This window comes from Oncorhynchus clarkii, chromosome 27 (assembly GCF_045791955.1).
Source record: "Oncorhynchus clarkii lewisi isolate Uvic-CL-2024 chromosome 27, UVic_Ocla_1.0, whole genome shotgun sequence".
Taxonomy (NCBI): Eukaryota; Metazoa; Chordata; class Actinopteri; order Salmoniformes; family Salmonidae; genus Oncorhynchus; species Oncorhynchus clarkii.
The window spans coordinates 42,218,386-42,236,709 of NC_092173.1; the positions used below are offsets into that span (position 1 = coordinate 42,218,386).

The 18,324-nt window shown below is 44.8% G+C and overlaps 1 protein-coding gene across 1 annotated transcript in view; it reads right to left on the reverse strand.

Annotated features, from left to right (window-relative positions):
• Positions 1–15,159, reverse strand: part of LOC139386206 (small G protein signaling modulator 2) — a 225,032-nt gene extending 209,873 nt beyond the window's left edge. Inside the window, exon 1 of the mRNA XM_071131685.1 lies at positions 14,995–15,159. Coding sequence (XP_070987786.1) covers positions 14,995–15,054 — 60 coding nt within the window. The 5' untranslated portion in view covers positions 15,055–15,159. The remainder of the gene's footprint in view (positions 1–14,994) is intronic.
• Positions 15,160–18,324: the final 3,165 nt, after the last annotated feature.

Sequence of the window (18,324 nt, forward strand, 5' to 3'; positions counted from 1 at the left end):
ATTTACTAGGAACCATAGCAATCCTAGTACAGCTGAAAAGCTACAACAAGGATTTACTAGGAGCCATAGCAACACTAGTACTGTTGAAAAGATACGACAGGGATTTACTATGAACCATAGCAACACTAGTACTGTTGAAAAGATACAACAGGGATTTACTAGGAACCATAGCAACCCTAGTACTGTTCAAAAGATACAACAGGGATTTACTAGGAGCCATAGCAACCCTAGGAATGTTGAAAAGATATAACAGGGATTTACAACAGGCACATATAACGAGTCTACAACCAAAGAAAATGATGATTAAGTCAATGCTCAGTGACAAACTCAGTGACAGAACACTGCAACTAAAGAGGTTCTGGAACACTGCAAATAAAGAGGTTCTGGAACACTGCAAATAAAGAGGTTCTGGAACACTGCAACTAAAGAGGTTCTGGAACACTGCAAATAAAGAGGTTCTGGAACACTGCAAATAAAGAGGTTCTGGAACACTGCAAATAAAGAGGTTCTGGAACAGAACAGGACACAAAGCTAATTAGAACCTTGTAGATCACTCTGACTGTCTGTGTGTTACATAAGGATACATGTATTGTACCTCTCTGTCTAATGACTGAGACACATAGCTAGAGCAGTAAAACAATACCATTAACTTCAGGCACATACACTCACTAGCCTGTTTATTTGGTACAACAATCTACTACAGGGTTGGACCCCCCCCTTTGCCTTCAGAACAGCCTGAATTCTTTGGGGCATTCTACAAGGTGTCGGAAACGTTTCACAGGGATGTTGGTCCATGCTGACGCGATGACATCACGCAGTTGCTGCAGATTAGACGGCGGTACATTCATGCTGTGAACAGCCATTCCAGCTCATCCCATTATGCTCTATTGTGTTGAGGTCTGGGGCCTGACCAGACCTCAACCCTCGAGTAAACTGAACTCGCTGTCATGTTCCAGGTGATGTTTTTCACCTCCTCAATTTGTCCAGTGTTGGTGATGGCGTGCCCACTGGAGCCGATTCTAGTTGATAGGAGTGGAACCTGGTGTGGTCGTCTGCTGCAAAAGCACATCCATGACACTGTCGTGCGTAAAAAGTCCAGGAAGGTGTCTGTTTCTGAGGTACTGGATCCGGTACGCCTGGCACCGACGATCATACCACGCTCAAAGTCCCTTATATTACTTGTTTTGCCCATTCGAATGTTCAATCTAACAGTGACTGAATGCCTCGACGCCTTTCTGTCTGCTTTAAATAGCAAGCCAAGGTCACGTGACAAACTGTCTGTTGGAGCGATCCATTTTCGTGAATGGGGTGGTGTACCTAATAAACTGTCCGTTGAGTGTGGAAGAAAGTGCTAAAATCAGCATTAAAAAATGTGTTCAGGGTACCGTTACACCACTTCCGTGTCTTTTGAGAAGTGTAACCTGGTCAAATATATATATAATATGGATTTGTTTTCTCATTTTGTCTGTCATTGTTGAAGTGTACCTATGATGAAAATTACAGGCCTCTCTCATCTTTTTAAGTGGGAAAACTTGCACAATTGGTGGCTGACTAAATACTTTTTTGCCCCACTGTATATATATATATATATATTTCACCTAATTTTAAACATTCTGTCATAAAGAGCACATGTTAAAATTCATAAAAAAATTAATGAAAGATTTTTCCCATCTCAAGAGGTTAAATAAATAAGACTATAATAAGTGCCAAATAAAGTAACAGGGTTGAAAATGTCCTCTTAAATCAACCATAACTCCCCTCAGGACAGAGGGAATGGAAGCTTGTTGTGTGCAACAGGAAGTGGCATTTGAATGCAAGATTCACACATTGTTTTCTATCTCTGGGTAACAGGGTTGATGTGTTATGTTCGACCCGCTCAGTTTTCCTCCACAAAACACCAGAAAATGTCCAAAAAAGGAGTAGAACCAGCTCACCTGCTTTTACACTATGATCTGACTATTAGACGTTTAGTTGTTTATAAAAAAAAGATATATATTTTAAAAGGAATATAGTTTCACCATATTAAAACAAGAGTTCAGTTTAAGTAACGGTGTTCACTTAAAACGAGGGACAGATATAAATGAATCACATGAAATAAATCCTCATCTTCAGAAAACACTTTAGTAAATACTATTTATTATTTTACTAAGTGAAACTTGGAGAAAATATTGGGGTTCAAGGCGGGTTCAAAGAAGTGACACGGGGTTTGACGGGGGGACAAGCCTTTAGCAAGTCTTTATTCATATAAAATCTGATTTCATGTGGTCTATATTAAAAGGGCACTTCATTTAAGGTTTTTAAATTTGAATATTGGTGCACAATTTCTACTTAAAATATCAAAAGGATGCAAAAGGCACTCATTTCCTGGAATGACCCATCAGTGAAACCAGTTAAAGCACTCATTTCCTGGAATGACCCATCAGTGAAACCAGTTAAAGGACTCATTTCCTGGAATGACCCATCAGTGAAACCAGTTAAAGGACTCATTTCCTGGAATGACCCATCAGTGAAACCAGTTAAAGGACTCATTTCCTGGAATGACCCATCAGTGAAACCAGTTAAAGCACTCATTTCCTGGAATTACCCATCATTGAAACCAGTTAAAGCACTCATTTCATGGAATGAGCCATCAGTGAAACCAGTTAAAGCACTAATTTCCTGGAATTACCCATCATTGAAACCAGTTAAAGCACTCATTTCCTGGAATGAGCCATCAGTGAAACCAGTTAAAGCACTCATGTCCTGGAATGACCCTCAATCATCCATCCTCTTCTTGGCATTCACAGAATGACAGGTGACCAGCTGGAGACAAGAGAACATATCACACAGATCCCAAATGGCACCCTATTCCCTACATAGTGCACTACCTTCTTCTTCTTCTTTACCAGAACCCATATAAAACTGTAGCTCTATAGTTGTTGTACTGTACTGTTGTAATCCAATGGTGTTTCCTTTTATTTCTGCAGAGCCAAATCTCAGCCTGCCAAATGGCACTCTATCCCCTACATGCCTCGACGCCACCAGGTTTCACTCCTATTACCTGGTCAAACGTAGTGTTTTATATAGGGAATAGGGTGCCATTTGTATTTCAGTAACAACCTCAGGAGAGAAGCTGGAGTACATCCCAACATTTTTTTTTTACCTTTATTTAACTAGGCAAGTCAGTTAAGAACAAATTCTTATTTTCAATGACGGCCTAGGAACAGTGGGTTAACTGCCTGTTCAGGGGCAGAACGACAGCTCGGGGGTTTGAACTTGCAACCTTCCGGTTACTAGTCTAACACTCTAACCACTTAAAGCACTAATTTCCTGGAATGACCCTGCCGCCCCAGGGCACACTTATGGTGAAAAGTAGTGCACTATATAGGGAATAAGTGTGCCATTTGACTCTGAGTCAGACTGGCTGAGATAACATAGTACCCAGCTGCATAATGAGAGGATATTTCTTCGGGGAAGAGGCATGGGAATGTGGTTTGGGCCCTCTGTGTGCAATATGGCAGTAGAGGTGCCATTGGTGCAATGTGCATCCAGGCGATTATAGCAAACAGAGAAATGGAGTATATTAGAGTGATATCATAGGTGTGGTTAAGTCTCTGCCATACAGCGATTCCCAGTAGCAGCTTCGATGCAGTTTCACAGATTCATTGAATGACACAGCTTCCAAGAAAGCAATTGCAACTCTCGAGTCCAGAGTCAGCAAATCTGTACCACTTTGCAAAGGTTGACTGTAGGCAGTGGCCCAATAAGATGCATTTGGGGGCAGAGTGACCTGCTATTGAATGATTGGGCCATCACCCACTCTCCTATCCCCACTATTCTCACGATTCAAACCTCCACTCCCCCATCAGTCACTCTAAACACATTTCGGTGAGAGACTCAAAATGATTAATGATTCACCAAACCTATCAGATCCACTTACTGCTACAGCCCTTGGTGAGAGTGAGTGATGGCTCCCAATCACGAGGCTTGCTGGAGGTCAGAACGGCTCATAATAATGTCTGGAATGGAGTGAATGGAATGGTATCAAACAGGGAAACCATTTATTCCGTTTCAGCCATTACTACAGTACGAGCACGTCCTCCCCAATTAACGTGCCACCAACCTCCTGTGCTCTCAACACACTGGGCAAAAAAACCAAACAGTTTATCCAGGATAGTAACGGTTTGACAGTGAACCGTTTGGACTAGCCTCAGCCTGTAACGGTATGACCATGGACCGTTTGGACTAGCCTCAGCCTGTAACGGTGTGACCGTGAACCGTTTGGACGAGCCTCAGCCTGTAACAGTATGACCGTGAACCGTTTGGACTAGCCTCAGCCTGTAACAGTTTGACCGTGAACCGTTTGGACTAGCCTCAGCCTGTAACGGTGTGACCGTGAACCGTTTGGACTAGCCTCAGCCTGTAACGGTGTGACCGTGAACCGTTTGGACTAGCCTCAGCCTGTAACGGTGTGACCGTGAACCGTTTGGACTAGCCTCAGCCTGTAACGGTATGACCGTGAACCGTTTGGACTAGCCTCAGCCTGTAACGGTATGACCGTGAACCGTTTGGACTAGCCTCAGCCTGTAACGGTTTGACCGTGAACCGTTTGGACTAGCCTCAGCCTGTAACGGTGTGACCGTGAACCGTTTGGACTAGCCTCAGCCTGTAACGGTGTGACCATGGACCGTTTGGACTAGCCTCAGCCTGTAACGGTTTGACCGTGAACCGTTTGGACTAGCCTCAGCCTGTAACGGTGTGACCATGGACCGTTTGGACTAGCCTCAGCCTGTAACGGTTTGACCGTGAATCGTTTGGACTAGCCTCAGCCTGTAACGGTTTGACCGTGAACCGTTTGGACTAGCCTCAGCCTGTAACGGTTTGACCGTGAACCGTTTGGACTAGCCTCAGCCTGTAACGGTTTGACCGTGAACCGTTTGGACTAGCCTCAGCATGTAACGGTTTGACCGTGAACCGTTTGGACTAGCCTCAGCCTGTAACGGTTTGACCATGAACCGTTTGGACTAGCCTCAGCCTGTAACAGTTTGACCGTGAACCGTTTGGACTAGCCTCAGCCTGTAACGATTTGACCGTGAACCGTTTGGACTAGCCTCAGCCTGTAACGGTGTGACCGTGAACCGTTTGGACTAGCCTCAGCCTGTAACGGTGTGACCGTGAACCGTTTGGACTAGCCTCAGCCTGTAACGGTGTGACCGTGAACCGTTTGGACTAGCCTCAGCCTGTAACGGTTTGACCGTGAACCGTTTGGACTAGCCTCAGCCTGTAACGGTTTGACCGTGAACCGTTTGGACTAGCCTCAGCCTGTAACAATATGACCGTGAACCGTTTGGACTAGCCTCAGCCTGTAACGGTGTGACCGTGAACCGTTTGGACTAGCCTCAGCCTGTAGCGGTGTGACCGTGAACCGTTTGGACTAGCCTCAGCCTGTAACGGTGTGACCGTGAACCGTTTGGACTAGCCTCAGCCTGTAACGGTTTGACCGTGAACCGTTTGGACTAGCCTCAGCCTGTAACGGTTTGACCGTGAACCGTTTGGACTAGCCTCAGCCTGTAACAATATGACCGTGAACCGTTTGGACTAGCCTCAGCCTGTAACGGTATGACCGTGAACCGTTTGGACTAGCCTCAGCCTGTAACGGTGTGACCGTGAACCGTTTGGACTAGCCTCAGCCTGTAACGGTGTGACCGTGAACCGTTTGGACTAGCCTCAGCCTGTAACGGTATGACCGTGAACCGTTTGGACTAGCCTCAGCCTGTAACGGTTTGACCGTGAACCGTTTGGACTAGCCTCAGCCTGTAACGGTGTGACCGTGAACCGTTTGGACTAGCCTCAGCCTGTAACAGTATGACCGTGAACCGTTTGGACTAGCCTCAGCCTGTAAAAGTATGACCGTGAACCGTTTGGACTAGCCTCAGCCTGTAACGGTGTGACCGTGAACCGTTTGGACTGGCCTCAGCCTGTAACGGTGTGACAGTGGACCTTTGAATCATTGGCCATTACCCCCACCTGTGGAGCTGTTGGTTGTAAGTTGTGAGTTGTCGTAACCAATCCACATCCAACACAACTAAATATAGTGCAGAACTTATCCTGTATTGTCGTGGCTAAAAGACAAGACAGACCAACCCGAACATCGGCCATGCGCAGCAGGTGGCTGTCCTATCGCCTCTGACCACAGCACATCAACTGTCATTTTCTGTTCATATCCTGACCATCCTAAACCCAGCAGCTAAGCACAGCCAAAGTTCTTGTCTCTGTCGTGGTTAAAAGCATTGGGTATTGAAGGGAAGAACGTCTCTGTGGTGTCGTGGTTAAAAGATTGGGTATTGAAGGGAAGAACGTCTCTGTGGTGTCGTGGTTAAAAGATTGGGTATTGAAGGGAAGAACGTCTCTGTGATGTCGTGGTTAAAAGATTGGGTATTGAAGGGAAGAACGTCTCTGTGGTGTCGTGGTTAAAAGATTGGGTATTGAAGGGAAGAACGTCTCTGTGGTGTCGTGGTTAAAAGATTGGGTATTGAAGGGAAGAACGTCTCTGTGGTGTCGTGGTTAAAAGATTGGGTATTGAAGGGAAGAACGTCTCTGTGGTGTCGTGGTTAAAAGTTTGGTCATTGAAGGGAAGAACGTCTCTGTAGTTAAAAGATTGGTGATTGAAGGGAAGAACGTCTCTGTGGTGTCGTGGTTAAAAGATTGGGTATTGAAGGGAAGAACGTCTCTGTGGTGTCGTGGTTAAAAGATTGGGTATTGAAGGGAAGAACGTCTCTGTGGTGTCGTGGTTAAAAGATTGGGTATTGAAGGGAAGAACGTCTCTGTAGTTAAAAGATTGGGTATTGAAGGGAAGTAGTATTAGTACATCATCAACTGAGAGACACAGACAGTTTACTGTTCATATTTGATTGTTTATTTCCCCTTCTGTTTATTATTCATTTCACTTGCTTTGGTAATGTAAACATGTGTTTTTCCGTGCCAATAAAGCCCTTAAAATGTAATTGAATTGAGATAGAGAAACAAAGACAGAAACAGGAGAGGCAGACACAGACGGAGACAGGGCCAGTGAGTTGTGGCAGTATTAATCGTCAATTGATGCAATTTAACTTCTTAGCTAGCTGCTGATGCTTTCAGTTGCCAGGCAACGCTGAGGTGGCTGACTGCAGGTTTAAAGAGACAGAGACCTTTAAACCAGGAGCTGCAGCTGGGGCTTTGCTTACTGTCTCACTGACTCACATGCAGGTTTATTTCGGTGTTTAAAAGGTCTAATGTATTAATGTATACACAGACCCTATAGTACATTTCAGGTGACACAGGTTATAAATGACAAACAATTACATTACATTGCATTCTGGGTAGTGTACACCATCAATGCATTGATTTTCAATAGGGAACAGAAGGAGAATATACAATGTACATCAGACAAACTGGATCCCCAGTAATAATAGTCACGTTTCTAGGCGGTGATCAGGTTATCAGGAGCGATAGGTAATCAATACACATTCCTCACATCTGCCGTTCGATCAGTTCAGACGGGGACAGATTGACCAAGCCAAGGGAACTCCCAATAGTGTAGGTCAGGAACTTACCTCGCCAAAATAATCCAAGCGTTGCCTCTCCTCGTACCCCCCTGCATCCCAAATGGCATGTCATTCCCTATGGCACTCTGCCTCTGGGCCCTGGGGAAAAGTACTCTGCCTCTGGGCCCTGGTGAAAAGCACTCTGCCTCTGGGCCCTGGTGAAAAGCACTCTGCCTCTGGGCCCTGGTGAAAAGCACTCTGCCTCTGGGCCCTGGGGAAAAGTAATACACTATACAGTGGAACGGATTCAGACCCCTAGACTTTTCCCACATTTTCTTACGTTACAGCTTATTCTAAAATGGATTAAATGAGAAAAAAATGACCCTCAATCTACACACAACATTCCATAATGACAAAGCATAAACAGTTTTTCAATTTTTTTTTGCTTTAAAAATAAAAAACTGAAATATCACATTTACATAAGTATTCAGAACCTTTACTCGGGACTTTGTTGAAGCACCTTTGGCAGCGATTACAGCCTTGCGTTCATACATTTTTTAATGTAGTTATTACACATTGATTACACTATCACTCGTATTTCCTATGTCACAACGATTCATCGATAAGTATGCAACGATGCTGGTAAAGTTGTCTTGTGCACCTACAGTGCTGGTCATAAAAAAAGCTAGCTAACGTAAACTAACGTAAACTCGTACATCGCCTTGGTCCGTACAATTGCCCTTATTTTAGCGCCCCAAAAACGTAATACTTCCAGATCAACTGTAATGTCAATACCATTGTAAAGCACAATTCCTCCCCTTTTCAACAGAATCAATTACATGACCTAAACGCTGCCCGTTTCTGCATAATTCAACAAGGCAATGAGCCCTGTGGGGTCTTTTTAAAAATGGCGGGTGGGGAAGCGAAACTAATGCGTGATAGTGAGAAGGAGAGATGTCGTGTGAGAAAATTGCTTTTTTTCACTCGATCTGTCCAACTTATCACCTTATCGCCTCTAAAATGTAAATAAAACACTATAAAGAGTTTATATAATGTGTCATTACATACCTATTGGAAGGTTTGTGTCAAATTTGAATCGGGTTTTTAGGGCGGTGCTAAAGTGATCTTAGAAGTAAACAGCGGCTTTGAGAATGACTAGGTATCCCCCCCTTACCCCCGTCACTGTCCATTTCCTGTTTCTAAAGGATGAGAGAAGTGCTACACCTGGTGGAGAGAGATTGTAAGACAGAAATAGTTGCTTTATGCGTGTTGTACGTTACGACATGTCAAGATGTAACGGAGGGTCCGTTTTTTAAACTTTTCTCCAATACTATAGAGCCGTTACCATGTCGATCAACGCTTGAATAGAAACCTAGTTCACGCCCCCGATTTTGACGTCAACACAGTCGCTACAGTCCCATTAGTTTTCTTTGTAGCCTCGTTTGAATGTTGCGGTTGTGCACATTTGTACGGAATGGGGTGAGTTTACGTTAGCTCATGGATGCAAACAATGTTCTTCCCCAAAAAACATAGCAAACTATGGGTAGCTAACTATAGGTGTCCTCATCTAAAAAATAAAAAATAAACACATTTACAAGACAGTTCTTATTTGATTAATGGTGGTCGGACCCATCTATGTGAAGCTAGCCACAAAAAGGATTTGCCACAACAGTGGACTTTGCGGTTAGTATTCAAAATAAAAGTATGGCATAATCTACTACCTGTATTAATTTGCATCACTGTCAATGACATACTTTTATTTTGAAGGCAAACCACAAATTCCACTATTGTGCATAATGCTTATTGTGGATAGCTTCACAACTCATAACCCGGTCAGGTCGAGCCTTACTAGCCAGATGAAGCTAGCTGGCTGCTTATAACATTAGCTTTGGGCAACAGGGTTAAGTAGCTGGCTAGCTATTTATTTTCATGAACTGAAGCTCAATTTCAATAGGCGAACAAAACAAATGGCAACCTGGCTAATGCTTACTCACAAGGATTCCTAAACGATTGCTAAGAGTAATGAAAATGACTGCAGTGCTGGCTAGGTAACGTTACCAAGTCAAAGCTAGCTGCCCCAGAAGTTGCGGACGAACAAATTATGCTTTATTACCAACGCGGTATTGAAAACACATTGTTCGTGGCTGGTGTTTGCTTGTTTGCAGACTTCTTTGTACAGCTTTGACTGGTGCTGGCTAGGTATCGTTACCAAGCTAAAGCTAGCTACCTCAGAAGTTGCGGACGAACACAAATGATGCTTTATTACCAACGCGGTATTGTAAACACATTGTTCGTGGCTGGTGTTTGCAGACTTCTTTGTACAGCTTTGACAGTGCTACTGTATCTTTTTTGACACGCAAAGACCCAAACGGCGTTCCATAGTATGTATGTCGTGAAGCTAATAGCAGTGACGCTATTACTGTGTAACTCCGGTAAGGCAACATCTGAAAAATAGCGCACTTGGTAGTGTGTACCGGTCTTCGACCAGCCGGCGAAATCCAACATCACCCACGACAGAGAACAGTTGATTGTCAAGGGCAAGAGCAAATTCCATTATCTTGGCTTTAATGGATGCTAACATCGTCCGATTCCGATATGTTCGCTGATATATCGTGCATCCCTAGTGTGTGCCTTTCCAAATCATGTCCAATCAATTTAATTTACCACAGGTGGATTCCAATCAAGTTGTAGAAACATCTCAAGGATGATCAATGGAAAGAGGATCCACCCCAGCTCAATTTGGAGTCTCATAGTAAAGGGTCTGAATACTAATGTATATAAGACATTTCTGTTTTATCTTTTTAATACATTTGCTAAAATTTCGAAAAACCCGTTTTCGCTTTGTCATTATGGGGTACTGTCTGTAGATTGATGAGGGGGAAAAAACGATTTTAGAATAAGCTACAAAGTGACCAGTCTGTCTGGCCAATAAAATAGTTTGGCTACACAGTGACCAGTCTGTCTGGCCAATACAATCATTAGGCTACACAGAAGGAGAGACTTCCACAAGATTGTCTTCATCGGTGTCAATAAATGAACTCAACAAAACAAACTTCTAGGTAGCGTTTTCTCGAACACAGATCAAGCCTAGTTCTGGAGTGAAAAAAGCAAGCTCAATGGAGCCTCTCCTTTGACAGTGCCCGGAAAACTCTGTACATGTAAATCCTATACATAGGCAGTCATATGGCATGCATCACTGCATCACTACAGACATCGGCACACATTCCTCAAACAAGCTTGTCTTTGACGCACAGAAGGGCAGTTTGTTTTATGAAAGCTTTATCATCGACAGGAAACATTAACTATTCATCTATGCCATTTATTTTTATTTTTTAAACACCAGTGAATATAACCCACAGGCAACGTTCAAAGACTAGAGCCCAGAGCACCATGCTGCTGTCACCACATCCCCGTGTCTGTGTCTTGAGTGTGTGTCCCAGTACCCCACAGGTACATCACACAGTCCTTTCGCTGACCGCCTGGTCTGTGTGTTGGGAAGGTTGTTATGACACGCGTCTCGTGCTACAGCCAGACAGTCTTGTGTCCCTGTTTTATTTTATTCTCAGCATCACAGATGTTATGATCGTTCTATTATTCACACGGCATTATGTCAAGTCAAATTTTATACGGCAGGGGACACAATCTGATGTGTTTATTACAAGGCAATCAAAAATAAATAGAATAATGTTTCACTGTCATTTATGCCAAACTACTACGTATTCATGAAATTAAATGACTAATTGCAATCAAATACTTGGTGGTTAAATCCTAGTATTACATGTATTTCAGCTTGAGTACTTCATTAATGTACAACATGAAGAGGGTATCATTAGCGTATAAAACACATTAAAAAAAAAAAACACTTTCAGGTCATTTTTATGTCAATTCTGATTAGTTAATTGCAGACAATAAGCTACTTTTCATGATATCCCTATCAGAATTACATAGAACACTTTGAAACCAGTGGCACGCTGCTAGCTGTTTGGTAGACACCCCCAGTGACACACTGCTAGCTGTTTGGTAGACACCCCCAGTGACACACTGCTAGCTGTTTGGTAGACACCCCCAGTGGCACACTGCTAGCTGTTTGGTAGACACCCCCAGTGACACACTGCTAGCTGTTTGGTAGACACCCCCAGTGACACACTGCTAGCTGTTTGGTAGACACCCCCAGTAACACACTGCTATCTGTTTGGTAGACACCCCCAGTGACACACTGCTAGCTGTTTGGTAGACACCCCCAGTGACACACTGCTAGCTGTTTGGTAGACACCCCCAGTGACACACTGCTAGCTGTTTGGTAGACACCCCCAGTGACACACTGCTATCTGTTTGGTAGACACCCCCCAGTGGCACACTGCTAGCTGTTTGGTAGACACCCCCAGTGGCACACTGCTAGCTGTTTGGTAGACACCCCCAGTGGCACACTGCTAGCTGTTTGGTAGACACCCCCAGTGACACACTGCTAGCTGTTTGGTAGACACCCCCAGTGACACACTGCTAGCTGTTTGGTAGACACCCCCAGTGGCACACTGCTAGCTGTTTGGTAGACACCCCCCAGTGGCACACTGCTAGCTGTTTGGTAGACACCCCCAGTGACACACTGCTAGCTGTTTGGTAGACACCCCCAGTAACACACTGCTATCTGTTTGGTAGACACCCCCAGTGACACACTGCTAGCTGTTTGGTAGACACCCCCAGTGACACACTGCTAGCTGTTTGGTAGACACCCCCAGTGACACACTGCTAGCTGTTTGGTAGACACCCCCAGTGACACACTGCTATCTGTTTGGTAGACACCCCCAGTGACACACTGCTAGCTGTTTGGTAGACACCCCCAGTAACACACTGCTATCTGTTTGGTAGACACCCCCAGTGACACACTGCTAACTGTTTGGTAGACACCCCCAGTGACACACTGCTAGCTGTTTGGTAGACACCCCCAGTGACACACTGCTATCTGTTTGGTAGACACCCCCCAGTGGCACACTGCTAGCTGTTTGGTAGACACCCCCAGTGGCACACTGCTAGCTGTTTGGTAGACACCCCCAGTGGCACACTGCTAGCTGTTTGGTAGACACCCCCAGTGACACACTGCTAGCTGTTTGGTAGACACCCCCAGTGACACACTGCTAGCTGTTTGGTAGACACCCCCAGTGGCACACTGCTAGCTGTTTGGTAGACACCCCCCAGTGGCACACTGCTAGCTGTTTGGTAGACACCCCCAGTGACACACTGCTAGCTGTTTGGTAGACACCCCCCAGTGGCACACTGCTAGCTGTTTGGTAGACACCCCCAGTGGCACACTGCTAGCTGTTTGGTAGACACCCCCAGTGACACACTGCTAGCTGTTTAGTAGACACCCCCAGTGGCACACTGCTAGCTGTTTGGTAGACACCCCCAGTGGCACACTGCTAGCTGTTTGGTAGACACCCCCAGTGGCACACTGCTAGCTGTTTGGTAGACACCCCCAGTGACACACTGCTAGCTGTTTGGTAGACACCCCCAGTAACACACTGCTATCTGTTTGGTAGACACCCCCAGTGACACACTGCTAGCTGTTTGGTAGACACCCCCAGTGACACACTGCTAGCTGTTTGGTAGACACCCCCAGTGACACACTGCTATCTGTTTGGTAGACACCCCCAGTGACACACTGCTATCTGTTTGGTAGACACCCCCAGTGGCACACTGCTAGCTGTTTGGTAGACACCCCCCAGTGGCACACTGCTAGCTGTTTGGTAGACACCCCCAGTGGCACACTGCTAGCTGTTTGGTAGACACCCCCAGTAACACACTGCTATCTGTTTGGTAGACACCCCCAGTGACACACTGCTAGCTGTTTGGTAGACACCCCCAGTAACACACTGCTATCTGTTTGGTAGACACCCCCAGTGACACACTGCTAGCTGTTTGGTAGACACCCCCCAGTGGCACACTGCTAGCTGTTTGGTAGACACCCCCAGTGACACACTGCTAGCTGTTTGGTAGACACCCCCCAGTGGCACGCTGCTAGCTGTTTGGTAGACACCCCCAGTGACACACTGCTAGCTGTTTGGTAGACACCCCCAGTGGCACACTGCTAGCTGTTTGGTAGACACCCCCCAGTGGCACACTGCTAGCTGTTTGGTAGACACCCCCAGTGACACACTGCTAGCTGTTTGGTAGACACCCCCCAGTGGCACACTGCTAGCTGTTTGGTAGACACCCCCAGTGACACACTGCTAGCTGTTTGGTAGACACCCCCAGTGACACACTGCTAGCTGTTTGGTAGACACCCCCAGTGGCACACTGCTAGCTGTTTGGTAGACACCCCCAGTGACACACTGCTAGCTGTTTGGTAGACACCCCCAGTGACACACTGCTAGCTGTTTGGTAGACACCCCCAGTGACACACTGCTAGCTGTTTGGTAGACACCCCCAGTGACACACTGCTAGCTGTTTGGTAGACACCCCCCAGTGGCACACTGCTAGCTGTTTGGTGGACACGTCTGTATTGTACATATATTTCCAACCAACAACCTCTGACATTCATATTAATAGTTCCAACTGACCATCCAGTTTTTAAACCGAGGGCAAATGAAGCAATGTACACCTATGCTTTTTTTTGCTCGGTGACTGTGGGGCTGAGTGCCTCAGGCATAGTCTCTTAACACCTGTTGTTATAGCGAAACGACAGTCACTACACAGGAATACGTGCAACTTAATGTGAAGTGTTATCATTTTCTGATCGTCTTTTACGGTATAATTATGAACAAATCAGAAGAAGAAGAAGGAAAAGCGTAGCATGCAAACAGCTGTACAAAAAAAAATAAAGATGGATTTGATTGTAACAACAGTTGTATAACGGTCTGCGTCCTATTCATTTAAAACTGCCGGAGCATCGTCAGTATCCTAATGACTGTCGTAATATCGATATGGAAAGAAGGTTTCACTGCACTGTGCCACAATTAGCCGCTGCAGTAGATATATCTATATCCTATATGGCACTGCAATAGCCTAGGCTATCATTCACTGTGTGTTCCACCTGTAGCAATCCTTCTTGTTAATAACCAAATACTTCCATAGGAAGCTTTTCATTTCAATGCCTCTCTTCCTCATCATGCTCCCTTGGCAAACTAAACTGCTGAAGAGTAAACATTCAAGGGAAACCGAGGGAAGCGGCGACAAAAACCATGGAGAAAAACCCCTGGCATTTTGTCGGGAAAAAAATGTCAGAATGTAGTGTGATAAATTATAGAAATGTAACGGATGATGACATGCGCTACAGTATTGCCAACCGTGGCTACAGTAGGCTACACGATCATAACAAACCCATAGTGTAACAATTACTCTCCAGCGCCGTGCACACAGCAAATGGATTCAAATGTATCCACAACATTTAGGCATTCTTCATAACGTCACACGGAAAACAACAGAGAAATACATTATGTAACTGATTTACAGAAATGTCCCGAACAGTTCAACAGGGGCGTGAAACAAATGCGCTTACCTCTCGTTTCACATTCCACAGTAATTTCTCTTTGAATTCTTCATCTGTGGACGAACCCATGTCTCTCCCGTGTTCTTATGTCGGTCTCTGTGACAGACGAAGTGACAACAACAGAGTCAAACTGATTGTCCGCAATTAAGGGTGTCTAGTGCCTTCCGCCCTTTCTTAGCTTCTATTTACTTTTTCCTCCTTCCTTCCCTCCCTCTCACAGCAGTGTGCCGGTGCCTCCTGACAGCTGGCCGTTGACGCATGTGTGGGCCCGTGCTGCCGCGGAGCATTGAGGAGCCATCTTCAGACCCCTCAGAATGACGTCAGCGGAGCTGGACCAGCCCCCTCTACCACTCTTTATCAATGGGCTAAATCACTTCACATACTGTATCTCCCGCTCCAAACGCAGCTCCAGCACTTTGACAGGCAGATATTAATAGCTCTCCTCGTCCCTCTTCTCTCCCTCTGTGTGTGAGAGGACTGGAGGATTGAGGGGAATTGAGGTGTGAAGCTAAGCAGCATTTTCGCTGTAGTCTTTCTATTTGATATGAAAGAGCCATGGGGGTTTCAAAAACAGATGGACTCACACAGAATCTCAACACAGATAGGAATACACGCAATGCTGTAACCAACACAGCAGACAGACACACACTCCTGTAACCAACACACACACACACAATGCTGTAACCAACACACAGACACACACTCCTGTAACCAACACACACACACGCACACACACACAATGCTGTAACCAACACACACACACACAATGCTGTAACCAACACACACACACACAATGCTGTAACCAACACAGACACACACACAATGCTGTAACCAACACACACACACACAATGCTGTAACCAACACAGCAGACAGACACACACTCCTGTAACCAACACACACACACACACACAATGCTGTAACCAACACAGCAGACAGACACACACTCCTGTAACCAACACACACACACACACAATACTGTAACCAACACGACACACACACACACACAATACTGTAACCAACACAACAGACACACAATACTGTAACCAACATGACACACAAGACTGTAACCAACACAACAGACAGACAGACAGACAATACTGTAACCAAGACAACAGACACACAATTTCTCATTCTCTCATCTATTTTGGGCTCTATTCCTGTGAGTGTGACGCAATTATCAAATGTTTAATTATATTGCCATGTAACATCATCCTAAGTAAATAGCCCTGCTTGCATTTGTTCTTCATTCAATTATTACAAAAGACATTACCATCATTCTGATCTATGGCATAGGTTGGTCTGAGCCTATTTTCAGGCTAAGAATATCTTGAATGAAGATTATTTTGAGGGAAATGGCTTCCCGTTTTAGAAATGATGTCATCGCATGTCAGGCTGCAGTAGAAATAAATCAATGTGGTCATTAGCATCATTATATATATATATATATACACACACACACACACACACAATATATATATAAACATACACACACACTATTTATATATGTATATATATATATATATATATATATATATATATTTTGTGTGTGTGTGTGTATATGTATATTGTGTGTGTGTGTATATGTGTATATATATGTATATATATATTGTGTGTGTGTGTATATATATATATTGTGTGTGTGTGTCTGGTGTGTGTGTTAATATATTGTGTGTGTATATATATATATATATATATATATATATATATATATATATATATATATATACACAATATATTAACACACACACCAGACACACACAATATATATATATATATATATATATATATACACACACACACACACACACACACACTATATATATATATATATATATACATACATATACATACATACACACACACACTATATACACACACAATGCACTATATACATACACAATACTGTTGTCAATGTATACATATATATATTACACACAGAATAACCTTTTTACAGACCTTTTACTGTCATTATACCGCTAACTAGCGCCATCAAGTGGCATGTCAATGAACTACAGCTGTCTGCCCAGAACCCCGCCCGTGGTTCCAGAACCCCGCCCGTTGCTTCCCTCCACAGGTTCCAGAACCCCGCCCGTTGCTTCCCTCCACAGGTTCCAGAACCCCGCCCGTTGCTTCCCTCCACAGGTTCCAGAACCACGCCCGGTGCGTCCCTCCACAGGTTCCAGAACCACGCCTGTTGCTTCCCTCCACAGGTTCCAGAACCACGCCCGTTGCTTCTCTCCACAGGTTCCAGAACCACGCCTGGTGCTTCCCTCCACAGGTTCCAGAACCACGCCTGGTGCTTCGCTCCACAGGTTCCAGAACCATATGGACAGATGTAACGGTGTCAGATTGTATTGGATAAACTCACCCGAACAGCTTGAAATGTTGTCAATAGTGCCGTTGAATTGGATCATTTTTTGGTGGCGCAACTAGTTAGTGCGTTCTCAAGCAGAGACGTCAAATGTGATGATGAGGCAGAGGGTGCAAGATCAAGTACCTGCAATGATGTTGTGAGAAAGGAAGGAATTACTGCTAAGCAGGCACAGTGTATCCTGTTGGGCTATTTGAAACCTTCTTATTATAGAAAACCAAGTGAAAATAAAGGAATAAAGATTATTAAAACACGTTAAGAGAGCGAGGCACTCCCTTAAAAGTGTGAAGAGGTTATGTCTTCAGTGAATACCTGATTAACGCTGTTAATAAGAATGACCTGCCATTCATGAACATGATCCCCGGGCTACTGCACAAAGCAGGAGCATGATCCCCGGGCTACTGCACAAAGCAGGAGCATGATCCCCGGGCTACTGCACAAAGCAGGAGCATGATCCCCGGGCTACTGCACAAAGCAGGAGCATGATCCCCGGGCTACTGCATGAACATGATCCCAGGGCTACTGCACAAAGCACGAACATGATCCCCGGGCTACTGCATGAACATGATCCCCGGGCTACTGCATGAACATGATCCCAGGGCTACTGCATGAACATGATCCCAGGGCTACTGCACAAAGCATGAACATGATCCCATGGCTACTGCACAAAGCATGAGCATGATCCCCAGGCTACTCCACAAAGCATGAACATGATCCCAGGGCTACTGCACAAAGCAGGAACATGATCCCAGGGCTACTGCACTGGGCCGAAGTATCTGGGAATGAGATTAGCCATTTATAGACATCATTGAATGTGTCCCTCAAGTTAATTTTCATGAAAAAGTCTTAGGCATGATTTATATGTCAGCATGTGATATGAGAAACTCTCAAAACTATAAATATACACACAAAAAAACAAAACATTCACACTCTTCCCTGTCTATTCACAGAAGGCGAAAGGCCCCCC